This window comes from Ahaetulla prasina, chromosome 3 (assembly GCF_028640845.1).
Source record: "Ahaetulla prasina isolate Xishuangbanna chromosome 3, ASM2864084v1, whole genome shotgun sequence".
NCBI lineage: Eukaryota > Metazoa > Chordata > Lepidosauria > Squamata > Colubridae > Ahaetulla > Ahaetulla prasina.
Window position 1 is genome coordinate 180,637,914 of NC_080541.1, and position 27,500 is coordinate 180,665,413.

General features: G+C 38.2%; 1 protein-coding gene across 2 annotated transcripts in view; it reads right to left on the minus strand.

The window, feature by feature from the left end:
* CACNA1S (calcium voltage-gated channel subunit alpha1 S) overlaps window positions 1-27,500 on the minus strand; it is a 95,937-nt gene continuing 68,437 nt past the window's right edge. The window contains exons 31-45 of one of the 2 annotated variants that reach the window (XM_058179215.1): window positions 25,247-25,387; window positions 25,016-25,081; window positions 23,040-23,131; window positions 21,913-22,072; window positions 18,176-18,303; window positions 16,039-16,135; window positions 15,538-15,640; window positions 13,635-13,736; window positions 13,175-13,299; window positions 12,019-12,147; window positions 7,321-7,529; window positions 5,681-5,748; window positions 5,285-5,388; window positions 4,368-4,487; window positions 1-707 (exon numbers count right to left, since the gene is read on the minus strand). In XM_058179215.1, coding sequence (XP_058035198.1) covers window positions 546-707; window positions 4,368-4,487; window positions 5,285-5,388; window positions 5,681-5,748; window positions 7,321-7,529; window positions 12,019-12,147; window positions 13,175-13,299; window positions 13,635-13,736; window positions 15,538-15,640; window positions 16,039-16,135; window positions 18,176-18,303; window positions 21,913-22,072; window positions 23,040-23,131; window positions 25,016-25,081; window positions 25,247-25,387 — 1,806 coding nt within the window. In that variant the 3' untranslated portion in view covers window positions 1-545. The remainder of the gene's footprint in view (window positions 708-4,367; window positions 4,488-5,284; window positions 5,389-5,680; window positions 5,749-7,320; window positions 7,530-12,018; window positions 12,148-13,174; window positions 13,300-13,634; window positions 13,737-15,537; window positions 15,641-16,038; window positions 16,136-18,175; window positions 18,304-21,912; window positions 22,073-23,039; window positions 23,132-25,015; window positions 25,082-25,246; window positions 25,388-27,500) is intronic. The other variant, XM_058179216.1, reaches the window with a different exon arrangement.

The following is a 27,500-nucleotide window of genomic DNA, read 5'->3' on the forward strand; positions in this document are numbered from 1 at the left end:
CTGTTTGTAACAGCCGTTTATAATTTTTATGTGTAAACTGCGTTCAGATCTTTTGAAGTTTAAAATATATCAATGAAAATTCAAATGTATAAAGAAAACCATTGGGGGAAACTTTCTGTTTATTAAAAGTGTTAGTTTTTAATCATTTTTGTTTTTTCTCCAGATTCTCCAATATAATTTAAAGGCATTTTTCAAAATCCTTGTCAAATTGCCAAAGGGAAGAAATGTTACAATACTTTGGAACTATGTCATCTAAATTACAGGCTATAGATGTTATGAGACCTGGACGAGCAAGAGATTCTCTTTTCACCTGTGCAAATCTCTCAAGAAATCCATTCCTAAAATCTCTTCTAAGGCAGCCAAAAAACCCCACCCCCTTTTCCATCTGCCATCTCTTCTGCTTGCCTATTGGGCTGGAAATCAATCAGGCCACCATGAGCAGATTGTGTAGCGCTTTCATGGTAATCATCCAAAAACACAATAGTGGCTACCACTATAGAGCAATACTGCCAAGGAAACAGTGGAACGGCCATGTTATAGGCCCTTTACAGAGATGAAGCTGAGCTTTTCTGTCTCTCCAACAGCATGGCAGCCGTGTCTTCCACATCTGTCAGTTCTGCTTGGAAGGCTGCAACCATCTCATCTCTTGTCAGCTTCAGAAAAGAATCATCTTTAGCTAGGAAACCAAGTCCCTCAGAGGCCAGTGCCTGCATTGAAGAGGGGGGGAAAGATTAGCTGGGTATTGTCCAAGCCTTTGGGAAAAATAAAATTTGCTTTAAGGATTAAATCAAATACCTAACTTAATTTTGTACCTCAGTGATACTTAAAGTTCTGGATTAATAGCAATAGCACTTAGACTTATATACTGCTTTACAGTGTTTTATAGCCCTCTCTAAGAAATTTACAGAGTCAGCATATGGCCCCCAACAATCTGGGTCCTCATTTTACCTGCCTTGGAAGTATGGAAGGCTGAGTCAACGTTGAGCCTGGTGTGATTTGAACTGCCAAATTGCAGGCAGCCGGCAGGCAGCAGAAGTAGCCTGCAGTACTGCACTCTAACCACTGTGCCACCATGGCTCATGAATGAGAACGGTCTGTATCTTCTAAGGTATTTCAAAGTATCCTACCATTGAAAGGTATCTTTGAGTTCATGTAAAAGTAGTCCTCATTTAACAAAAGCAATTAAGATGCAGTTCAAGGTGCTGGTTGTCACCTTTAAAGCCCTTCATGGCTTGGGATCAGGTTATCTGAGGGACTGTCTCTTGCCAGTCATCTATCTGACTCATCAAAGCAGGGAGGCAGGGAATGCTGCGGGTCCCATCCTCGAGGAGGATACACTTCGTGGGACCCAGAAGAAGGGCCTTCTCCATGGTGGCACCCTCTCTCTGGAACATCATTCCCCTAGAGATTAGAATGGCCCCCACACTAATTGTCTTCCAGAAGGCTCTGAAGACCTAGTTCTGCCAGCGGGCCTGTGGAACCCAGAGCTGGCTGGAGCCCACTAAGTGGCTCATGTGATCTGCTGTCGCTGGGGTGAGAGGTGGGGGGTGGGGAATGATTTTACTATATAGATTTATTTGATTTTTTAAAATTAGTTTTTACTGTTTTAACTGTGGTTTTATATTGTGTAAGCCACCTTGAGTCGCAATGGGCGAATAGGCAGCAATATAAATCCAATAAATAAATTAGGATCAGTAACTCAGTTGCTAAGCAATGCAGTTGTAAAGCATATCACATGATATGCCTACTTACAACAGCGGTGGTGGCAGTTCTGGTTGCCATTGTTAAGCGAATCCCATGCAATCATTAGGCCCGGTCATGACTTCCTGACCATTGATTTTGCTTTTTGGAAGTTACACTGAAGATCGCCAATGATGATTGCTTAACTGGAAAGCTGTGGCTGTCAAAATTGCAAGCCAATTAACAAAAGTCTGAATCACGATCATGACTGCAGGGATACTATGACTGCCACAACTACAAAGAATAGTTATAAATACATTCAACACTGTTGTAACTTGCAACTTGATGTAACCATCACTGAAAAAGTGGTTGTTAAATAAGGACTATCTACAAATCAAATCTTCCCCCATGCAGGGATCTGCAACTACAGCATTTACTAAAGCCTGGCTTACAATAAAATAATATAACCTTTATTGTCATTTTTTTTCTGTGGGCACTCTGGTATACATTGAAAATGAAATTCCGTTGCCTACTCCCAAAACTGTACACATACATAACACACATATGGATATGCTATATACCATACATATGTATAGATCTACAGCCTAACATATAAATATATATAAAATTAATCACTGTCCATTTTGAATACATAGCAGGAGGAGGAAGTCATACAGTTTGATACTGTATGTTATTAATGCTGTAATATTATTCTAAGTCTTAATTTGATTTCTTGAGTTCACTACATGTTAAGCCCCCCCCCCCCAAAAGGCATACTATTAATATGATGTGTAAATCCAATTTGCATCTCTTTACTAACAAAATTGAGTGTTTGGGAAGTGAAAGGAAAAGAGACAATTGATGTGGGCTTACAAAAAGGGCAAACTTTACATTAAACCAGTGTTTTTCAAACCTGGCAACTTAAAAATTTGTGGACTTCAATCCCCCAAATTCCCCAGGCAGCATGCCCCTTCAACTCTCAGAATCCCGCCCCCCACCCCAGTAGTACTTCACAATAACTATGGAAGGCTCCTGTGATCAGGAAGAATTCTCCTTTGCTATGGATTAGAAAAAATCAAGAGCAAGGGCAGACTACAACAGTCCTTTTAGATCGATTTTAAAAATATAGAAAAGCTTTATGAGACAGAAATATTTCAAAATGCAACTTTTTTTTTTTTACAATCTGAGGCATCTGTACCTCCATTCCCTAACGGAGGATTTTTTGTCATATATTTCAGAAATCAATTAAATGCCACCACAGTACTCATGAGATCTATAACTAAGGCAGCATATACCCCAGCAGCCATCCTATGGATAAGACCACTCTCCAGGCCAGGCAGAAAGATAAATCAACTCCCGACCCAGTTCTGTTCATTTATTAAAGAATTCAGCAGCACTGAATCAGAAACGGCCAGTTTCAGTTCAAAATAAAATATAGATTTCATTTACTAAAATATATAAGGAATCTTATCCTTTAGGGATAGTTTCAGGGTGGTTACCTGGGACTCATAGTGGAGTCCAACCTTGACTTTTAATCAACCTTTTGAAGGGAAACTGGATTCATACAACATAGAGTTTCCTTAGGTATTTGTAAAGCTTCCAGGAAATTTCAGTCAATATCTTGGCTAGGTTGATCTGGTGTCCTCCAGGTAATCTCTATAATACCTATTAAGGAGGCTATGCAATATTTCAGATTCAGTTCAAGGCGGATGGTTCAGATTACATGACTGCAGCACCACATCATATAAGGGCAACGGAGTTTCTCTTACAGTGGCCACACAATCCAGGGGGAAAAGTTGTCATGCTTTTAATGAGTTCTAGAGATGTGCTGCATTCATACTCACATTCTGAAACACTGCTTCCAATCTAAACCAGCTCTAAAACCCTGCACAATCCTACAATTTAATGCAAGACTGAGTCATAAAAAAACCCAACTGGAATATGGTCAATTTGATACGGACATGTCTCTTCATGCCTGCTTATGGTCTTTGTCTAGACTATAGCGTTTCTCAACCTCAGCAACTTTAAGATGTGTGCAATGTGAATTCTAGGAGTTGAAGTCCAAGCAAGTTGAGAAACACTGGTCTAAAGACTGGTCAAGCAAATGGGGAAGAAAAGTCTGGTTCTCAGGTTATGTTCTTGAAAAAAGAAAAAAAAAAACACCAGCTTCCCCTGCCAACAGTTTATGCTTAAAGAAGGAACTTTTGTATATTAAAATCCCATAATTTTAACAGATTATTTCATAAATCCTGTGCAATTTCCCCACACAATGCCTTTAAATATAAGTATGAGCCTGGGATTTTTAATTCAACTCTGCTCTTGAATAAAACGTATTTGAGGTTTTGTAATAGTTACTTAAAAAAATTAATCAAGGTAGAGTTGTTCAAAATTATTGACATTTTAAGCCAATCATATCTCATTTATCATTTCATTCACTCTAAACTGGATCCCAGCTACTGTGATTCATATACAATAGTTTATATCTTAGTTGTTATTCAGAGTCAGGCACTGCAGTTTGTCAATGTTTAAAATCTGGTGAACGTAACCAGTTATGGTGTATTTAATGAGCAATAGATAAGCAAAGTGTGACTTACTGTAATGCACGAACCCAATCAATATATTCCTATTCCCTGTATATCCTGAACCTTATACAGACCCCAACTACTGGTATTTGCCTACTGATGTACCTCTTGAAGAAATTGAAGAGTGGCTGGGGTATGGGCTTCTGGGTTCTTTGAAGTGTTTTCTTCACTGTTGCTTGTAGATGGTGAAACTTCACCATAATCTATATCTTGAGTGACAATGTTCTTGAGAAATTGTAGATTTAAAAAAATGAAATTATCTGAATGGAAATCCTTTGACTTCACTGCCAAAGTTTAAGAAAAACCCTGAAAAATGCAAGGTGTAACTATTTCCCCCACCCTTTTAAATGTGACATTGCGGTTCAACTTACCGCATTAGAAACAATATATGCCAAATATATATGGGAAAAATACTTTGCTTATACCTCCCAGATATATATATATAAGTGCTCTGAGCTTATGCTTCTTTTACTGTTCAACGCAACAGAAAAATATCTTGTTATAACAGTCTAAATTCTTATTTTTACCTACTCCTCCAATATTTTTATTAGTTTTCTCCCATTATCTTTCATAGTTTCATTTTTATATGGTGAACATTGCTTTTTTGCTACTCAGAAATGAAATTTCCCTAAGTCGGATGAAAAACTGAAAATTATGGGCAATTCTGAATGTCTGTTTAATGGGTAATATTATGTTACTCTTCACTTAACAATAAGCAATAAAGTAGACTAAATCCACAAATAGGAATCTTTAATAGGTATTATAAGGAACATTTTGCTAAAAGAAACTTTATAGCACCTTAGTTATAGAGAAAGTAATAGTAGGTAATATAATATTATATAAATTCTACTACTTTCTCCTATTTGGGAAAAAGCTACACTTGAGCAAAGTAAAAATATTCCAGTGAAGTAACTACTCACATATTCATTATGGTCAATTGCTGATAGAATTGTAAGTCTCTTTTCTAGTCAAATGTGGATAAGTTAATCAAGTGTGAATAAATGTAAACAATCTGAATTTACCTGCCGAGTGGAAAATTGTGGTTCTGAAGAGCACCTGACATTGTTTGCTGATAATTTGCTCATTTTGTCTTGCCATTTTTCATTTTGAATAGAACATTGCTTGACTGGGGGAAAGTGGGAAACAAAAAAAATAATGATGTAATGATAATAGGGATACATAGCTGAACTACTAGTTAATGACATAATGTTTTCACCAGGCTAATAGCACTTGTTCTAGAAATATGTAAATATATGCATTACACAGATCCCTTTGTTAGAGCAACAATTATCTCCCAGCCCCAAAGACAAGAGAATTTGAGACTAATCCTGTAGTGAAAATCTCCTGGTTTGGGTCAGTCTTGCATCATTTGGACAAGAAAGAGTGTATCAGACCGAAGGAAGGTTGGCAGAACTCACTGAGATGAGATGAATGAGGAGATGGCGGTAACATCTTCTGGTCGTTCAATTCATTCTCATATGTCATCCTGTGAAGCAAAACACTGAGGATTAAATCCTAGTACCCTATCCCAGGGGTCTGCAAACTTGGCTCTTTTAAGACTTGTGGACTTCAACTCCCAGAGTTGAAGCTTTGCTGGCTGAGGAACCCTGGGAGTTGAAGTCCACAAGTCTTAAAAGAGCCAAGTTTGCAGACCCCTGCCCTATCCAAATCAACTAATTAGTGTTCATTTGATAATGCTTTTAAGTCATGTAGTACAAGCATTTTAAGTAATGCTTTTTAAACATCACAAACTATCCTGGTATACTGGAAAACTGTTCTGGGATACTGATGGTCTTTTCCATTTTATCATTTGTTTTCCTGTATATCTATGTATATTTAACATGCAATACTGTAAGTTGCCCATTTGTGATTTACCAGTTTACAAAATATGATGGTGCCTTAAAATCTGATTACCAAAGACTGACTATGAATGGTTGAATTCAGGTGAAACCATGGTAAGAACTGCACAATCATATGACATCAGTTTACATCAGAGGTGAAATGCTCCTGTTTTGGACCGGATGGCGTGATCCGGTAGCGATGAGGGCAGGTAGTTCAGAGAACCGGTAGCAAAAATCCCTGCCCCCCCCCCCCACTGCCCACGCCTCGCTGTTCCTCTTCTCTGTCCCTGAAGCACTTAGTGGTGATATAGCTGCAAACGGCCTTAAATGACTGCCTCAGCACTACAACTGATCAGCACTGTAGGCAGCTAGTAGACCAGTGCCTCTATTTTTAAAGAAGGTAGAGCTTCCCAAGTTTTGCATATTTTATTATTTATTATTATTGACCATGCCTATTCAGTCACCTGACCACCAAGCCACACCCACCAATTAAGCCATGCCCACAGAACCAGTAGGGAAAATTTTTAGATTTCACCCATGGTTTACATCTATGTACACTGAACTAAAATAGTTGTTATAATTCTACAATAATTTCTACAGTCTGAAAAAGTATTTTTGGAATGCTTTTGTTGTTTCTTTTGGCTTTAATAATACAATAATAATTTGAAATCATTAGCAGTTTTGGCCACTTCATTGCTAATCCCAATTTCAAACGATAAGTAAAGCAATAGTGTCAGAAGAGATCTTTCTGTTCCATTGTTTATATCCTTTTGTTTCCAGAACTATCTATTTTTCCTACTTCATGTTTCTTTAATTAATTACTGGTCCCTAATAGGAACTGTCCTAATTGAGTTTGGCCATAAATCTTTGGTGAAGAACTTTAGTCCTTGTAACAAGCCACTGGAACATATGTATACTCCAAAGACAGACAGAGAGAGCATTAAGCTAATCAACCTATAATGTCTGGAAATGATTCCTGGAAATATTGGTTAAGGCAGCCTGATTTCTATCTTTTGTAGAAAATGCAGAATCCTTTTCATAAAACATTATTTTTCTTTTACACAATGTGTTGGACTGCTGTATGGTTTGGAAAAGGACTCCTTTAAAATTCCAGGTCCCACCTAATTATTTATACCAAATTATTATTCTGAAATGAATGTTCCTATCCAATCCTGATTCTAACTGTTCCCATTTTTTATCCCAACTTTAGTTCTTACCGTATTGTTGCATTGTTGTTAGCATTACTGTTGCTGTTGTTCACATTGGTGCCTCTTGCAGGTGGAAAGTCCTCAATGAATACTGGGGAATCTAATTCTTCACTACCCATCTCGGTGAACTGCAGAGGTCTTTGGCTTGCCACGTGTGGTGGAAGTGGGCTGCTGGGCTCGATGAAGTTCTCAACCTGGCCAAACAAGCCCCCTGTTCTCTGAATTTAATGGAGAAAGAGAAATGTTGGTCACCTTGTTTTTCCTAAAGCCATTTTATTTATTTATTTATTTATTTTATTTATTTATTTATTTTTGTCACAACATCATATAAAAAGGATTATATAGTATATGAACATATATATGAGCAAATATTAGGAGGTATAAGCATCAATATATATATAGGAAGAAAAAACAAAACAAAAAAACAACAACAATAGGACAGGAACGGTAGGCACGTTTGTGCGCTTATGCACGCCCCTTATGGTCCTCTTAGGAATGGGGTGAGGTCAATAGTAGAAAGTTTTTGGTTGAAGCTTTTAGGATTATGGGAAGAGACCACAGAGTCAGGTAAAGTATTCCAAGCACTGATGATTCTGTTACAGAAGTCATATTTTCTGCAATCTAGATTAAAGCGGTTAACATTAAGTTTAAATCTGTTGGTTGCTCTTGTATTGTTGCAATTAAAGCTGAAGTAGTCTTTAACAGGAAGGACATTACAATAGATGATTCTATGAGTTAAACTTAGGTCTTGTCGAAGGCGACAGAGTTCCAAGTTTTCTAAGCCTAGGATTTCAAGTCTGGTGGGATAAGGTATTTTGTTGTTTTCAGAGGAATGGAGAACTCTTCTTGTAAAATATTTCTGGACTCGCTCAATTGTATTGATGTCAGAGATGTGGTGAGGGTTCCAAACAGGCGAGCTGTATTCTAGAATTGGTCTAGCAAATGTTTTATATGCTCTGGTTAGTAGTGTAGTGTTTTTGGAAAAGAAGCTACACAAGATTAGGTTTACAACTCTTAGAACCTTTTTTGCTATGTAGTTACAGTGGGCTTTGGCACTTAGATCATTTGACATGAAAACTCCAAGGTCTTTAACGGGGTGGGGGTCATCTGTAAGGTAATGTCCATCAAGTATGTACTTAGTGTTTGGGTTCTTTTTCCAATATGTAAGACTGAGCATTTGCTGGTTGAGATCTGAGTTGCCAAGTTTTAGACCAAGTGGTTAGATGATCAAGGTCTTTTTGGATGATAGATGCATTGTCTGTGGTGTTAAATAGTTTGACATCGTCAGCAAAGAGAACACAATTACTTGCGATATGGTCACAAAGATCATTAATGTATAGTATGAAGAGTGTTGGTCCAAGGACGCTGCCTTGAGGAACGCCACTCTTGACAGGAACAGGATTTGATAGAGCATTGCCAATTTTGACCACTTGTTGTCTGTTGGACAGAAATGCAGATATCCATTTGTGAAGGGGTCCTGAAATGCCATAGGATTTTAGTTTTAGGAGAAGTTTATCGTGTACTACTGAGTCAAAAGCTTTGCAGAAGTCTATGTAGATTGCATCTATTGTTTTGCCTTGATCGAGATTTGTAGTCCATATGTTTTTACAGTGAAGAAGTTGTAAGTTGCATGATAATTTTTTCCTGAAACCAAATTGTTTATTGGAGAGTAGGTTGTTAGTTTCTAAGTGTGAGGTAATGGATTGGTTGATGATTGATTCCATGACTTTGCAGTTGACGCAGCACAGAGAGATCGGTCTGTAATTTTCAACTAAGCTGGGGTCTCCTTTTTTGAAGATAGGGATGACTGTGGCTAGTGACCAAAGTTTGGGAAGGGAACTGGTTGTGAAAGCTTTGTCAAAGATTATGCTTAGGGGTTCTGCTATATTAGTGGAAAGTTTTTTTAAGAAGTATGCGCATAGTCCATCAGGTCCAATAGATAGCGATGGTTTCAAGTTATGAAGAGCTTTTTCAACGTTTTCTTCTGTGAAATCTATATGGGTTAAGTCATCATATTCAATGCTAGTGCGTTTATGGAATGTCGGATATGTGTTATTGCTGTTAACAAAAACTGAGCCAAAGAAACTGTTGAAGAGGTTAGCTTTAACTGTTTCGTCATTGTATTCTTTGTTGTTAGAATCTTTTAGTGGTGGGATGGATCTTGAGTCTTTAAGTTTATTGTTCACAAAATTATAAAAGGCACGATTGGAATTTGTGCGCAAAAGGTTCTCTTCTTGCTTGGTGTGATAATTTGTGCTTCAAATTAATTTGTGCTTAATTTTGTGTTTCAGCAGTGGAGAACTGAAGAAGCTGAAACTGAAGAAGCTCAAGAAGGGGCCTCTGTGGCTCAGACTGGTAAGACAGTCTGTTATTAACACAGTTGCTTGCAATTACTGCAGGTTCTAGTCCCACCAGGCCCAAGGTTGACTCAGCCTTCCATCCTTTATAAGGTAGGTAAAATGAGGACCCAGATTGTTGGGGGCAATAAGTTGACTTTGTATATAAATATACAAATAGGATGAAGACTATTGCTAACATAGTGTAAGCCATCCTGAGTCTTCGGAGAAGGGCGGGATATATAAAAAAAAAAAGAAGTCACACTTCCGGTAAGCTAAGGAACAAGCTACACGCTATATTAAAGGTGTTTAATATACTATATATATATAAGAGTTAAACAAGTTTAACTCTTTTGCTTCACACCATTTTACTGCCTAAAAGTTTAATTTATCAATTTAAAATTATTATTTGTGGTGCATAATTTTCATGAGTAGCAACGGAGAACAACTTTGAGCAAAAGTGTAGAATAAAGCCAAGGGATTCCAGGTGTACCTTCTACCTTGCTGAACTTTTGAAGAGTCACGGTCACTTTTAAATATGCTTCTTGGAATTTTTTTTGAGCAAAGTACAGAATTCGTTGAGATTCACAAATTATGTATAATTTTTTTCCTTTCACCTCGTATGCATCTGTTGTTGGGCTCAATAAGAAACAACTTCCATGGTATATTTAAAATGATTAAAAGAAAAGTTGTTTGTTCATACCCATTTCACAATTGTTTGATCAAGAATGAGTTTCCCAGAGCACAGCTTGGGATGGATTAAATATTATATTTACTACTTGAAGTATTTTCTGTTTGCCTATTTCTGAGAAATGATGCAGCGCTGTGATAGGAGAGTAGCCTTACAGGGAGACACAGGTTTAAATTTTACATTCTGAAGCTTCTTGGAATTTTCACTTAGCCAATATAGAAAAACTATATTTAGAGTAAAGAGGCCAAATGAGTATGAAAAGTGCAAATAAAAAATTTAGCAGCAATAGTGAACTTCACACTAAGATCCCTGTCAACTTTTTAAAGAAAATGGAAAAATTCTCCAACTTTAATACGAGTGATTGAGTAAAGTGAGTTTCAGAATTTGCAGAATAACCCTTACCCACCTTTAAGTCTGTATCAGCTCTTTCAGGATATAGGATTGGATGACAACGACTTTAAATTATGCAATTGCATCCACAGTGGAGGAAGATATGTTATCTTAGGAGATAAAATTGAAGTAAACTATTTGTTAAATTTCTTTATGATTTTGTGTGGCTTTTTTATGGTCTCATCAGCTAAGTCTTCTAGGTGATCTAGAAAACTTATGAATCAATAAAAATAGAATTATATAATCAAAACTTCAATATCAATATGACCAGTCCAGTATGGGGCTTATGAAGAATTTATTCAGGTATCTTTGATGGTCCTCCTGAATTTGCAAATTGTGCTGCTAATAAAATATAATGGCAGTACTTTAATATTCATTTAAATTTATGTCAGGATTTTCTATCTTAATCATATTTTAGTGAAACCAAAAATGAAGTTGATGCAGAAAAATGGTGCTTTTTAAAAATTAGCTTCAAAGAAGGATGTGCATGTATGCATCCATACATAAGAGGTGTGCATGTTAGGTAAGTTTACTAAATCTCTGTTGTGTACGGATAAGTATGCATGCATCTGATCATTTTGCAAAAAGATATTCATTTAGCTCAGAAGGAATGCTTACAATATGAAACCCTCTCTTCTCTATTCTTCAGAATGATGAATGCATTTTTTAACAGGAATTTTAAAAACCACCAGTAGTAATTTAGAAATAAAGAGGAGAGCAAAGGCCCTTCTCTCCTTATAAAATTCTGATACTTATAACCAAGGAAACTGTATATGTTCTGGGCAATGAATGATTTTAATGTGGGGAGGAAGGCAAAAGTGAAAGAGGGAATGAGCTGTAAGACGCATAAGTCACAGCAGCAAATTTGTAGATAGAAGGGACCTTTTTAATTAAAGAATAGATCTATTTTTGTATCTCCCATACATTTAACACCAGAGATGGGTTTCAGCAAGTTCTGACCAGTTCTGGAGAACCAATAGCGGAAATTTTGAGTAGTTTGGAGAACCGGTAGTAAAAATTCTGACTGGCCCCACCCCCATCTATTCTCTGCCTCTCACGTCCCAGCTGATCAGGAGGAAATGGGGATTTTGCATTAACTTTCCCCTGGATTAAGGAAGGAATGGTGATTTTGCAGTATTCTTCCCCCAGAGTGGAGTGGGAATGGAGATTTTACAGTATTCTTCCCCTGCCACGCTCACCAAGCCATGCCCACCAAGCCACGCCCACAGAACTGGTACTAAAAATTTTTGAAACCCATCATTGCTTAACGCCCTCTGTACTTATACTCACCCTGTAGATGCCTTCTTCCATTGCTGCCTCCACCATGGCTCTTTCAAGTTCTTCCTCTGCAGTCAGATCCCCAGAGATTGCTCTTTTGATCTCAGGACCAGCTTCCTCTTCAATGGTCCTTAAGCCAGCCTGATGAGAAGTGAGGTGGAATCCTTTAGCATTGGAAGGGGCCATTCATACCAAAATGGGGAAGGGATGGAGCAGATACTATACTGTATATCCTCCAAGAATTATTAACTTTCTCCTCTCAACCTTATTCTCCTGTCCCACCTCTCAGTTGGACAAATGTATTGCTGCTGGTATGGTTTTGAACATGACTCAACAAAATAGAAAGCAATTGGGGTAGAAAGCAGTAATTCAACAGCTGACAGGACAATAACACCACTGTAAAATAACACCAATTCTTGGCTCTAAACCCAATTGTGTTGGTTATTATTTTTAAGGCTCTTTACAATGTAGCAGGAGGTCTGAAATACTATTTCTTTGCTGCTGTCTTTTTGTTTTCTGGTTTTCTGGATTCCCAATAGCTATACACAGTCCCATTGCATTATTTATATCAGTTAAGGGATAATATGAGTTGGTATCAAAGCATCTGGGTTGCCTAATCCTGCTCTAAATCAATTGCTAAGCATGTCAAAAACAAATTCTATAACTTCTTTAAAGACAGATTGGCTTTATACATAACCATCAATCAAAACTTTGGAGTAAAGTGAAATTGTTTTATAGCTTATTCCTTCTCCACGTAGGTGATAGGGAATGAAGAATAGATGATACCTAACACTTTGCTCAGGTTTGCATAGACTCACAGATACTGTATTGTACATGTTGCATAAAGGAGGGTCAATTTCAGACCAGAGCAAACATACAGTGTTGAAGAAAGACTTGATTATAAGCAGTTAGAGGAAATATGATAGATTGTTTGATAAGAAATCATAATACATTTCTCAGATATTAGTACATAGCTCTTTAAAGATCCCCAAAATATATATGCTAAGAATGCACATAATTCATACACATATCCTAGGACACAAATTTAAGCCCAATGCCAGAACAGAGAAATTTTCACTGGCCCTCACTCCACTGTAGGTTGAAATATTTCTGCTTCTTAAGAAGTTATGAAAATATGCAGCATTTCTCATATCAGTTTCCCATTTACCTGGATTTCAACAGCATTTTTCTTAGGTCGATATCCATAATATTCTTCCTGGCGCTTAATGAATTTTCTGAAGTGCTCTTGGATGAGGAAAGTAGCATAAAACTTTCCCACAGTAACTTCATCATCTAGAAGAATATATACAAATATTCAAATATACAGATTGTTGGGGGGGCAATAAGTTGACTTTGTAAATATACAGATAGAATGAGACTATTGCCTTATACACTGTAAGCCGCCCTGAGTCTTCGGAGAAGGGCGGGATATAAATGTAAATTAAAAAAAAAATATTAAGGCATTGTAATGATGCAAGAGATGCACAGTATGTATGAATTCATGCACCAAGCTACTTTCTAAACATTAAATTTTATGAGAATTTATAAGTAGATCAGTAAAAAGCTTCTTCACAAGCATTAAAAATGGAAATGAAGATCAAAAGTCTCTTGGTAGTCTGAGGACTCACCTCCAATTGGTGGAATGACTTGATCTAAAAGCTTCATGCTGGTTCTCTTCCAGATTTTTTTAATAATCATCCTCAGCTCTTCATTGGCTTTTTCAAAGTTGCCTACAAAGCACCCATCATACAAAATGATTTATACCAGTACATAACTTAATATTCAGAGTTCAACTCTAGCTTAACCAAATCAAACCAGAATAACAAAATAACAGAGTTGGAAGGGACTTTGTAGGTCAGCTAGTCCAACCCCATGCCCAAGCAGGAGACCCTACAACATGAATAGAACTTAAAAAACCTTGAACAGAAAATCTATCATTCTGTATGTATATGTGCTAGAAACGCTCCAAAAGTCCTCTTTCTAACAGAATTACATGACTCAAAATGCAGATGAAGTCTCAAAGTCCTTTATCGTGGCTAACTCTGGTTTGTATTTACCAATAATTTATTTATTTATTTATTTATTAAACTTTTATACCACCCTTCTCCCGAAGGACTCAGGGCGGTGTACAGCCAAGATAAAAAGCAATAAGTATACAAAGTTAAAAATCAATTTAAAATACCTATTCAATAGTGGCCGAATTAAAACCGTCAAATTGACCAACCTAAAATACCCCATATAAAATTACAGAAGATTTAAAAATTTAAAATTTAAAATTTAGAAATTTAAAAAATCTAAAAAATCAGTCCAGTCCCGCTTGAATGAATAAATGAGTTTTAATTCCGGCGAAAGGTCCGAAGGTCAGATATTTGGAGCAAACCGGGGGGAAGCTGGTTCCAGAGAGTAGGAGCTCCAACAGAGAAGGCCCTTCCCCTGGGGGCCGCCAGCCGGCATTGCTTGGCGGACGGCACCCTGAGAAGACCCTCTCTGTGAGAGCGTACGGGTCGATGGGAGGCATAAGGTAACAGCAGGCGGTCCCGTAAGTACCCGGGCCCTAAGCCATGGAGCGCTTTAAAGGTGGTAACCAGAACCTTGAAGCGCACCCGAAAGACCACAGGTAACCAGTGCAGACTGCGCAGGAGTGGTGTTACCCGGGAGCAACGTGGTGCTCCCTCAATCACCCGCACAGCTGCATTCTGGACTAGCTGAAGTCTCCGGGTGCACCTCAGGGGTAGCCCCATGTAGAGAGCATTGCAATAATCCAGGCGAGAAGTGACGAGAGCATGAGTGACCGTGCATAAGGCATCCCGGTCCAGAAAGGGGCGCAACTGGCGAACCAGGCGGACCTGGTAAAAAGCTCTCCTGGAGACGGCCGCCACATGGTCTTCAAATGACAGCCGTCCATCCAGGAGAACGCCCAAGTTGCGCACCCCTTCCGTCGGGGCCAATGACTCACCCCCATAACCTCGGTTTATGGAAGCATTGGAAACAAAATGCCGCTGTATCTTCTCTCCCACTAGCATGTGGCTCTTTCATGATTGGTTTTGTATCAAATATCTAAATTTATCTAAATTTAGAGGCCATCCAACTTCCGATGGCATTGGGTGGCATATTTTACTTAAATAAGGCTGCAACTAAAGATCAATTTAAATATTAAGGTGGTTCAAATCTTCTATAATCCCAGTCATGGATGAACTTGCTAGTGTTTGTTTTTTGCTCAGGTTCTTTAAAGCCCTAGAGCTCTAGGAGCAGTTGGCAGAGATCCCTACTGAAACTACTTATTGTAATTTACGACAGATGAAGTCTTGACTCGTTGAGGTCTTGTGATTAAATGCACTAGAAAGGTATTAATTATTATTGATTTATAGCAACTACTGTTGGCCTTATGTAACTGTGCAGTAATGGATTTTAGTGTCAGCTGTTTTTCTATTGTTATGTAAAGTGATTAATGTTCTTTCCCATTCATGAAATAATAACTAGTGAATGCAGTGAAATTATTCATGACATAACTTTGGCAGTTTCCACTCTTACCTTCTGTTTTGATCTTGAGAGCAGTTCTCACCAGAGCAAAGAGTGTGGCATTGAAAGTAACTGTGCCATCACTGTTCAGTGGCATATTCATGCCCACTAGACGCTGAAAACACACAAAAATATATGCCAGAAAGACAAAACATGATGGTTGAATTTACACATACTGTAGTACTATTTCACAATTTGATTTTTGTTTTTGATTCACTCAACAAACCATGGTAAAAAAAATCCTAGTTTTGTATGATATGTGATTGCAGCTTTTACATATACAAACACATTTTAATAATCTGGGTTAGTCATCAGGACCAAAGGTTCTGTCTTCCGAGCTTTAGTGCTGGAGCCCATCTTCATTTTAATATTCATTACTTATTTGACACCAAAAAAAAGGACGGAGCAACAGTCTTTCCTATGGGGACTATAGTGCCATTTTGGGTAACAAAACAGAAATGAGATGGGGTCTACATAGCATCAATAAGGAAACATTGTCTGTTAGCCAATTACCTTGCAAGCCACACGGTGTGGACAAAATTTCCCAAATCCCAAGGGAGGCTGGATTCGCCTCAACAGAGTTACCACATCTAGATGCTTAATTCGGCCCCTGAGATAATACAAAACATAGTCATATTTTACACATCTGATGCAAAAATAGACTTCGATCCCTAATTCAGAAGGCAGAGGCCACAGTTTAATGTCCCTTTGGCATTTTTTTTAATCAAAGTGAATCAGCATACATTTTGGTTTTATGTTTTTGATCAGCTAGCATCATCTATGACCTGCAGCATGTATCATAAAGCATTCCTGGAAGAAGTTGGTAATTTTCCCTGTGGAGCAAATCAAAACTGGGAAATTAGCTATTCAAACTCCAGGAATCTCTCAATCTCTCTTCCTTTCAAGCCTTTAGGTTGATATTCATTACAAATCTGATTGTGACATGCAAATAAAACAATATAAGGAGATTGAGAAAGATAATTATTTGGTTCACACATCCCACAAAGCCATAACATGGTTGGTTTGGATCCATATTTAAGCAGACCCAGTTATTACAGACCAGAGTTTATGGCTTGTGTATGAAACAAATCAATCCAATAGTGATTTGGCCAATAAATCATGGCTAAACAAGGCATACTTTAGCTTAATATGTTGCCCCATTCAGTATCTTCATATCACTGACAAAACATGAGTTCGAAATCTTAACTTTCAATGGAAGATGATGACTAACTCCAGTTTTCTTACAAGACTGACTAACATAAAGAAAAGTCAGACAATCCTACTAAGGAATGAGTATTGGGAGTAGTAGTAATATATAGTCGGGTTTTTACACTAGCTTGTTGTATTAGTTATAATGGAAGTCATTATCCCATGTTGAAATAGATAAGCTATTTAAGATACAGATTTGGGGGAGGACAATCTCTTGTGCGCCTTAAGCAGTAAAATGTTTTCAACACTCTAAGCACTGTATCACAAACACATGCTTTTTTGGTGATATAAAAATATAACTTATGAAAGATAACTCTTAAGAAGAACTATTTATCAAAGGATATTGAACACCTATAATTCTTTGAATGGTCCTTGATGATACTTATTCTTGGAAAATCCATTTTTACACCTAATGCAGCAAAGTAATAATCAGGACTTCCTCTGTCTCCAAAACAGCTAGTCATTCTAAATTTATTGTTCAATATCTTTAAAAAATTGATTAGCAAAGTTGTTGGGGAACAAATGGATGCTCCATTTATTTTTAACAGGAAAACAATAGAAGAGAATATACTGTATGTAGTTCATGATTGAACTGTGGAGTCCTTGGTGTGCTTTAAGTTTTTTTTATTAAAAATATCAAGAAAGAAACAAAAAGACCAGACCACATTCTTTCCAGCAGCCTATATCCAGAGAAGCAGGGATTAACTGTAGAGAAACAATCAAGCAGAAAACAATAGCCTAATCAAGGAACAATCAAGGAGAAAAGCCTACTCCCATCATCAGTGGCAAGGCAACCTACTGTATATAAACAGGAATCAAACCCCACACTCACTAGCACTGATAATGTTACCTAGTTGGGTAATAAAATGTCTGCAAGCAAACAGCCAAGCTCAGAGAGCACCACGGATTCCACAATTTAATAGGAAACTTTAGAGCAGAGGTGTCAAACTCGCAACGTCATGTTGTCACATGATGTATCACAACTTCCCCCCCCTTTGCTAAACTGGGGGTGGGCGTGGCCAGCACATGAAGCATCTGGCCTGTGGGCCATGAGTTTGACACCTCTGCTTTAGAGATATAGGCTGCAGTGAATGCTCAAAACAAAAACAGGAAATTTAGCCCACTAATATCTATATTAGAGTATAAAGTTGCATCATAATCTCCCTCTTAGATTATGTTACTATATTTTATTATACCCTCTAATATTCCTGTTATTGCAAATAAATGAACATGTATTCCAAGAAAGTGTCTTATGATTAATTTTCTCCATTTAGGCTGAAATAGACTGAAAGCAAAGCAAAAGTATCACCTTTCTCATTCTGTAGCTGCATAAGTGAATATGCTAATTTTAGATAACATTTTAAGAAATCCAAATCACTGAGCTTGCTTTTAATTTTCAGTGGAACTATTCACGGCAATCTACCAATAGAGAGATTCTCACGTGGCTTCAGGATCATATTCTGCCCATATTTTTTTGAATTCATCCAGGTGGTGGGGACCTAAGATGGACCAATCCCGTGTGAGGTAGTCAAAATTATCCATGATGACAGCAACAAAGAGATTGATAATCTAAGGAGAAATGCATTGGCACATTTTAGGTGAAAGATGACAGCAGACAATGAAGCCTAAACATCATCAAGAGATTTTCTTTGGCATCAGAGGGATTCACAAACTCTTGACTGTGCTATAAAACTAACTGGCTGATTTTCTTAGGCAATAAAACAGTATTTCCATAAATTCTGGCTTTTGTGTATCTGGATCATTTCATAAGATAGACACTAACTAAGGTAGTAATTAGGACATAAGCAAAAAAAGTGATCATTATAAAAGGGTATTCTTATGAGGATAAATCATAATTTAATACAATGATCCTCAACTTTTCATTTCTTAAATGCCTCCAATTACTATATCAAAGAATGTAAGTTGCACCAAGACAGAATCAAAAAGTCCACTTTTTTGAAGACAGACATGCATCTTGTTGCTGGATTTATCGGTTGAAATGAACATAGATTGCAAGTTTCTTTCTCTTTCTAATAGTAGCTTTCCTCTAACTGTTGCAAAAGGAGGTTATGAGAAAAGCATCTTTCTCAACCACAAATGTATAGTATCAGGGAAGTGCTGCCCCCATTGCACGGGTCTGATTCTGCAACCAGAATCAACAGACCAAGCTGCATCATTTCAGCCACTTGGTTACTCGCCTTTTCTAAAAGTGAAACATGTACCACCAGCTCAGACACACTCATACCACAAGAAAGGATACTATCATGATATCTTCGATAGATTCACATACTGCACCAAGCCATAACAATGGGCTTTGGTATGAGGAAAAGGTCTGAAGAAGTAACATTTAAATGGGGGAAGAAAAGTAATATTCCAAAGTGCCATTTTATTGCAGTATACTGTTGCTTCAGGAATTATCTGTCTGGACATTTGAGAAAATTCAAACAAATGTGAAATCTGATATGGGGGCAACATTGAGAATTACGGTGGCCCAGTGATTAGAATGCAGTACTGCAGGCTAACTCTGCTCACTACTGGGAGTTCAATCCTGACTCAGGTTGACTCAGCCTTCCATCCTCCCAAGATCAGTAAAATGGGGACCCAGATTGTTGGGGCAATATGCTGACTCTATAAACCGCTTAGAGAGGGCTTAAAGCACTATGAAGCAGTATATAAGTCTAACTGCTATTGCTATGTAACATTAATTGAAATAATGAAATGGACAGAAGCAAGGCTTTGCTAATCTCCTTAAGCCTTATAAAAAGGAATGAAGGCAAGCAAACTTCGGTCCTTTTTTTACTCTAGAGTTGACCTCTAATCGCCCTTCACAACCAAAGGAAGTCAATTAATCTTGATATCTGTGGCTTATCTGACCGTGGTTCCATGGTCAGTTTAGTCAAGTTTACATTTCAGTGAAGTTGAGGATCATAGACCATGAACAGCTCTAGAGACTACTGGTCAGCAGTTCCTAACACTAATTTATAGAAGCATCTTAACAGCCTGCCGTCATTTTTTTAATGAAATGAGCTATGTGCATTGTCTGGGGCAGTCGGGGGGGGGGAATAGCCTGTTTTTCACGTCTCAGAAATAGTTTGAGAAAGACACTACAGTAGCAATAGCTGCCATGATCTACAAATATATTATTCTACCTCTGGTCAAATAGTTTTTGCAGATGTTGAAACCAAGAAAAAAAATCTCTCCAGAAATGCCTATATCATATCAACCACTTCCATAAAACTTTCACCGTGCTTGGGGGTGGGGGAATGCCACACAGTCTGTTTCTGGTTTTGTTCTCACCCTTAAGACTTGATTTGGCACAAACATTACAACCACTGCATTCTGGCATTGGAAGGTGTAGCCAGTTCACCTACCCCCACATGACAGACACAAAAGAACCCTTGAAATTAAAGTAATGTACATTTCTAATAAAGGAGAATATTTGTAGCTCAGGATTGACATGAGTGCTCTCTGAGCTTGCTTGTTTTCTTGCAGGCATGTCATTACCCAAACAAGGTAACATCATCGGTGCTAGCCTAGAATACATCCCACAGACATGCTGGGAAATGAAAAAAACAAACTGCAAAGCAAACTATAACCAGCTCTGATGATGTTACCTAGTTTGGGTAATGAAATGTCTGCAAGAAAACAAGCAAGCTAAGGGAGCACCAAGGACCCGTAATGTACATTTCATTGACATGTTACAGTCAGAGGTGGGTTTCGCAGAAATTTTGAGTACTTTGGAGAACCAGTAGTAAAAATTCTGACTGGCCCTGCCCCCACCTATTCTCTGCCTCCCAATTCCCAGTTGATCGGGAGGAAATGGGGATTTTTGCAGTATCCTTCCCCTGGAGTGGGGTGGGAATGAAGATTTTTACAATATCCTTCCCCTGCAACGCCCACCAAGCCACACTCACAGAACCGGTAGTAAAAAAATTTGAAACCCACCACTGATTACGGTATAATCCCAGGAAATGCAAATTGTAGGCCCAAAAAGGTCTCCACTTCAAATCACATTAGCCCTAATCCACTGGAATCTAGTCAGCCTGATCTCATCTGCTTCATGGCACAGGGTAGGGGGTAAAAACCTATACACTAAACGTGAACTTAGGAATTAGGTTCTGGTGGCTAAGTAACCAACATGGTTACAGGGAGATATTTGTGTTCTGGAAGGAACCCCCAGCTTTGCAATAGTAGTGGGAAAACTGTAAAAAAGAAATCTAAACAACAAACCTAAACAGACCAATAAGAATGAGAATGCTCAGAAATAAGAAGGTGTGGAATGTCTGTTTGGGAGAGGATATGTGGCATGGAAACCTGCAGAGCAAAAGAGAGAATGTGTTGTGTCTTGCCCACTCTCACAGCAGCCGGGGCCTTCTTATCTGCTCCCGAACACAGAGGAATGTATGCCTCCCGGCCCCAGTCCTGGCTCCATGCCCAGACAAGCTGAAGAGGAGGGGGCACCTCCCGGTCCCAGCCCTGGCTCCATGCCCAGGCAAACGGAGCAGCTAGACCCCTCCCCCTCCTCCACAGCATGTGAGCCTGAGGAAAGTTTATTTCCAACAGCTGCTGATTGGAGTGACCCTCGCATCAGAAGACTGGATAGGCGGAGGCAACAGAAGGAAGGGAGGGGCAGGCCTTAATGAGTGCTGAGTCATGGAGCCACACCCCATGCCCTATATAAAGGATCTGCTTTCTGGCAGTCTCTGAGTCAGGCAAAGTCGAACTTATCTTGCTGAAGTCACTTTCTGGTCTCCTGCCTGCTCTGAGGACTTTGCTAGGACTTTGGGCAGAGCTGCAGAGGCAAGCCTGATTCGGATTTCCCTGACCCGGCCGTCAGCGGAGGAGTGGAACACGACAGAATGGGATGAATACTGAACTGAATGTTGGTTGGGTTTATCAGGGGCATTAAATGCTGTAACATTTCACTGCATATCATGCTTACATTATTAATCTTCCTATATAAGATTATTATAAAGATTATTGATGCACTGTCTTCCTTTCAATCTTTTGTTCATACCCAAATATTGTGAATAACTCAATAACCGAATGAACTCCATCTGTCTACATTTAGTTCCTGTTCTGATGATATCCCATTTATCTATATATTGCAAATATATGTTGGATGCACACAACATAAGAGCTTGATATGAGAAAGAAGGAAGAGGAAAAAAAACATACCAGGAATGCACACAGCGCGTAAAAGCTTACAAAATAGAAATAAGCAAAGCCTGAGCCACAGGTGTATTCTTCTCCAGGAGCATAATCAGACTCAGGGTCGCATAACTTGCCATAGCTGGCACCTAATAAGACCTCCTGCCAGGCCTCACCTGTGGCACACCTAGAGAAAAAGAGAAATTAAGGCAAGGCATAATATGATACGTGAACCTAATCCAGAAAGATTATAAAAATAATTCATGGATATAATTAACCTTCTTTTAAAGTATATAGTATCAATCATAAATTTTTCTAGATTAAGCTGCAGGAATTATAATCACATTCATATATACTACCTTTCCAATAGCAGTTCTCATTTACTTGTTCATTCGTCAAATGTTGTAGAAGAAATTGAAAAAAAGAATAATTCAAGAATAGGTGGGATAATTGTAGCTATCATCTATCTATATTTATCTATATTGTCTATATCTATATATCATCTATATCTATATCTGCCTGTCTCCTTCCTTTATTATTTTTATAGATAATTCAAAATGGCAAACAAATACAATATGCCTTCCTCCTCCTATTTTTCCCACAATCACAACTCTGTGGAGTTGGGCTAAGAGATAGTGACTGGCCCAAAGTCACACAGCTGGCTTTCAAACCTAAGGCAGAACTAGTACTCACAGTCTCCTGGTTCTAGCCTCGTGCTTTAACTACTGTTGAATTTACTCCCCATTCCTCCCAGTATATTGGGAACAGTTGTTGTTTAAATCATTACATTTTTCCCACCAATTGGCAGATTCACTATCACAACACACTGGAAAACCAAAGTATGCATTTGACTGGGTCAGTGGCATTGAAAAGTGTAGGAAATAGTACTTTTGAAAATTAATCCCTTAAACAGGAATTGTTTTATTCAAACATCGTATTTAAATAACCACACATTTATGCTAACTTTAACATCAACTTTGATATCTATAGAAAATGGACACAGGATTATGTTTTTGAAGATGACAGGTGTACTTTTTGGATCTTAAAGGATCTTCTGTCAAGAAAGGAGATGCCACCAATAAGAAGGGAGGAAAGGCTATTCAAGATAACGTGGGCCCTCAGCTATAAACCAAATAAGCTTAAATGATACAAACCTGAATAGCATCAACACTGCTTGTGGGAAAGTCTGAAAGTTGTTGTTCCGGTTTATTTGAGTTCCATCTACCAGTGCAATTTTCCCAAACATCTATAAATGAACATGCTGTTGTCAGAGACTTATCTGCAAAGCCTTGCAGCTTGTGATCATTCCCTTATGCTTTGCTCATACTGGATTCTACTTGAGCTATTTAAATTAGGTAGAGGGTTTCTTTTGCCATTTTTCTGACTTAAACACCTGGTCCACCTTTCCCAACTTGAACAATATTTTTTTGTAGTAAGGGGAAAAGAGAAAGAAAAAGCAGTAAAAACCAAGGGAGTGCTGTGGGTAGAATATAATGACACCTGTGCTCCTTGAGAGGTTCAATTTATGGTAAAAACCATGTCTAGAAGCATTCCTTTTCTTTGAATTTTTCAGGAAAGTAAAAAATTGTAAAATTGCAATCCTCCATTAAGAAACAGTAAATGCTTCCAGATGATGTTTCTATCATACAATCACCTTCTCACCAGAGGTGGGTTTCAGCAGGTTTTGACCAGTTCTGGAGAACCGGTAGCAGAAATTTTGAGTAGTTCGGAGAACCGGTAGTAAAAATTCTGACTGCCCCCGCCCCCATCTATTCTCTGCCTCCCAAGTCCCAGCTGATTAGGAGGAAATGGGAATTTTGCAGTAACCTTCCCCTGGATTGGGGATGGGATGGAGATTTTACAGTATCTCTCTCCTGGAGTGGGGTGGGAATGAAGATTTTACAGTATCCTTCCCCTGCCATGCCTAACAAGCCATGCCATGCCCACCAAGCCACACCCACAGAACTGGTAGTAAAAAAAATTGAAACCCACCACTGCTTCTCACATTTTCTGAAACAAAGGGATTACCTTCCCTTTGTAACTCTGCTATATTTTTCTGTTTCTTTTACCTTTTTACTTTCCACAAAATGCCATTAAGAGAGAGAGAAAAAAGGATAGAAATAAATACCCAAGGATTATGCTAGGAGTCCTCATTTGAAACTATCCTAAAAACTTATTGAAGAATATCCTAAGTGATATTAAACTCACTAGTGGAAGCAGAATCTCTCTGAGTCGCTGGCTTTCCTGTTCACATAGCAGGTTAATCTCTATATAGGTAGTCCTGAACTTACAACCATAATTGGGACTGAACTTCCATTGCTATGTGCTGCAACTATTAAGTGAGTCATGCCCAATTGTATGACTTTTTTTTTGCCGTAGCCCACATTAATCACTTCAGTCATTAAATAAATTATGTGATCATTAAATAGAAATCAAATAAATAAACAAAATAAAATGAATCCAACTTTCTCCATTCATTTTGCTTGTTGGAAATTCCCTGAGAAGACTTTAAATTTTGATCACATGGCCATGGGGGATGCTGTGATGGTCATAAGCAAGATGACTGGTTGTAAGTCACTTTTTTTTTAGCACCATTGTAACTTCAAACTGCCATGAAACGAATGGTTGTAAGTGAAGGAGTATCAATAGTCACATAATGAAAGAGATGATGAAGGAATCAGTAGGGGGACTTCATTGCTGAAGATGAAGGAGTTGGATGTCTGGGCAAGAATGACATGCAGCCTTCACAATACTTTTCAACTTATGTAATTGGGGGAATAGAGTTTGAGAGTAAGAAAGGCATCCAAGTAAGGTAATTACATCAAGGTATGTCTCTGTCCATTTAGATCAGGGCTGTCAAACTCCCTGCCTATGTGCCAGATGTGTCATGTACTAGCCACGCCCATGCCTGGTTTAGGAAAGGGGAAAAAAGTCCCGATACCTGTGGGCCGGATATGTCACGTGCTGGCCACGCCCACGCCTGGTTTAGCGAAGGGGGGGAAGTCCCGATACATCACGTGGCACCGCTGTGACAACATGAGTTTGACACCCTGATTTAGATGGTTTATAACTGGGATTTAGGGAGGGATTGTCCAATGAGGTAATGCGAGCATTTTCTTGCATTGCTTACCTGCATCCCAATCACAGCATAGATGAAGAACAACATTACGATCAACAAGGCCACATGAGGTAGTGCCTGGGGATAAAGTAGAGAAGAATCTGAGGGTCATCCACAACTGCAGATCAACTATGGGTTGGAAGGTATTGAAGTGCTATATTTGTTTCCACTTCACCCAACCTATTTTTCAGGATTCTTCCTTCACTTACATATGAGCTTGCACATCCAGTAAGATGTATTTACCTGGAAGGATTTGATAAATGTCCAGAGTAAATTTCTAATGCCTTCTCCTCGGCTCAGCAATTTTACCAGCCTTAGGACCCTGAAAAGCCGGAAAAAAGTAATGGAGATACGACCGCTGTCATCAGGATCTATGGCAGGAAGCTGTGGAAAGAACACATCCCTTGTAGTGGAAGAAGCAGACAGCAGAAAGTAAACTTTATTACTGGAGGACTCTCTTGTATTCACTAGGGGGTTCCCTAAAATAAGAGAGCTACAATCTACTGTTTAATTAAAGAAAAGCAGTTGACATGATATTTCTAAGAGAGGAGAGATGTTAACCTTCTCAATTTTGCTCTTCTCGACCTACATACCACCTATTTTGGCCCCATATATACGCTGCCTTCGGTATGACCTTAGCATAGCTCATAAAATCACCTGCTACAATGTCCTACCTGTCAATGACTACTTCAGCTTCAACCACAACAATACACGAGCACACAATAGTTACAAACTTAAGGTAAACCGAACCAAACTCGACTGCAGAAAATATGACTTCAGCAACAGAGTGGTCAATGCCTGGAATGCACTACCTGACTCTGTGGTTTCATCCCAACCCTCCCCTCCCCAAATTTTAACCTTAGACTCGCTACTGTTGACCTCACCCCATTCCTAAGAGATCTGTAAGGGATGTGCAAAAGAGCACCAGTGTGCCTACCCTCCCTGTCCTAATGTTCCCTTTAATTGTATTCATTTTATGTATTCAATTCATGCTTATACTTATATATATTATCTAATACGTACTCGACAAATAAATAAATAAAAATGAGCTTCTTGACTTCAGGGACAAAGAATGTTTCTTAATCCTGCTTTAAAGTTTTATATAGCTGAGGATGTAACATGACTTTCAGCCCTTGAATTAACAAAAACAAAAACAACAGGGAAGTCTATGGGAATATCAGTTCATCTTCAAAGACCTTTGACTCTTTGAAGGACACAGACTTGTATCCATCTTTTAGATTAAGTGTTTTTGACAGATTTTCCAACTCCCCATCCTTGCAGAAATCCAAGACCACAAAATTAAATTAGAGGGTCTAGAAAAATTCAGGCACCTCTTTCAAAAAAGGATGTACAGTGACAGTTATGTGTGTGTGTGTGTTGTGTGAACCCAGCCACTGTCATTTGTAAACCAAGGCTTATAGCTTAGCAGCATGTACTGAAAATATATATTCAGTAAAGTGCATAAAACATTGTAACTGGGCCAACATTTGTTTATTATATATTTCAATATATGAGAAACTCAACCAATCAGACTCACTGGAGCTATCAAAGATCCATTGCCTACTGATATTTTCACTGAGAATATCTCATCTTGTTTCATCTAGCTTGGTCATTCCTATTGCACTTGAATTTTTGCATGTATTCAACAAACTACAAAACAGAATAGGACCCGAGTGTCTGAAGGAATACCTCCTATATACTAATTTATCCAGGTATTGAAGTCATATTTGAAAGCTATTCTCCAGATGCCCTTAGCCTTAGAGGTACAACAAGTAGAACTAAGGCAATAATTCTCAGTTTTTTGTATTTTAAGTTCCACAAGTTTTTAATTGAAAGAAACTAGATAGATATAAAAAGTCATTTTTATAGGGACCTGTAATGTTTACAGAAATCCTATTATTGTATTTATCAATTAAGAAAGGTTTTCAAAGTCTAAATGACTTATATGTGTTCCATCTATACAATTTTGTGTCTCAGCTATGGTATACCACTTGTTTGGAACAACTGCACTAAAAAAAATCTCTTTCCAGAAAGGATATGAGAGCTGGATCTTACATAATCACAGATTAAGAGCTTGCTCTTGGATCATTTCGGTACAAAAAAACCAGTTGGACATCATCCCTTCTGTCCACAGAAAGTGGCTTCTAGACCATTGCATCACAATGTCACAAAAGGCACAACAATTTGAACCTTAGTTTCATGCTAAATGGGATATGTATTTGACACACAGGAATCACTTGAATTCTTTCATAATTGCTTTGTTTGCTTTTCTAGTATAAGCCACTTATCAGAGCTCCAGTATTCTAATATACTAATTTATCTGTTTCCAGTGCTGCTTGCTGGAAGTAGTCTGACAAATACTATTGTGAAACTATCATTATTGTCTATTCAGTGCCAAGCAATCACCATTTTATTCTTCCATCATTATTTTTATTTACTTCATGCAGCTTTTCATAAAATCACATAATTCTCCCATATTATTCTTTTACTTGTTTCA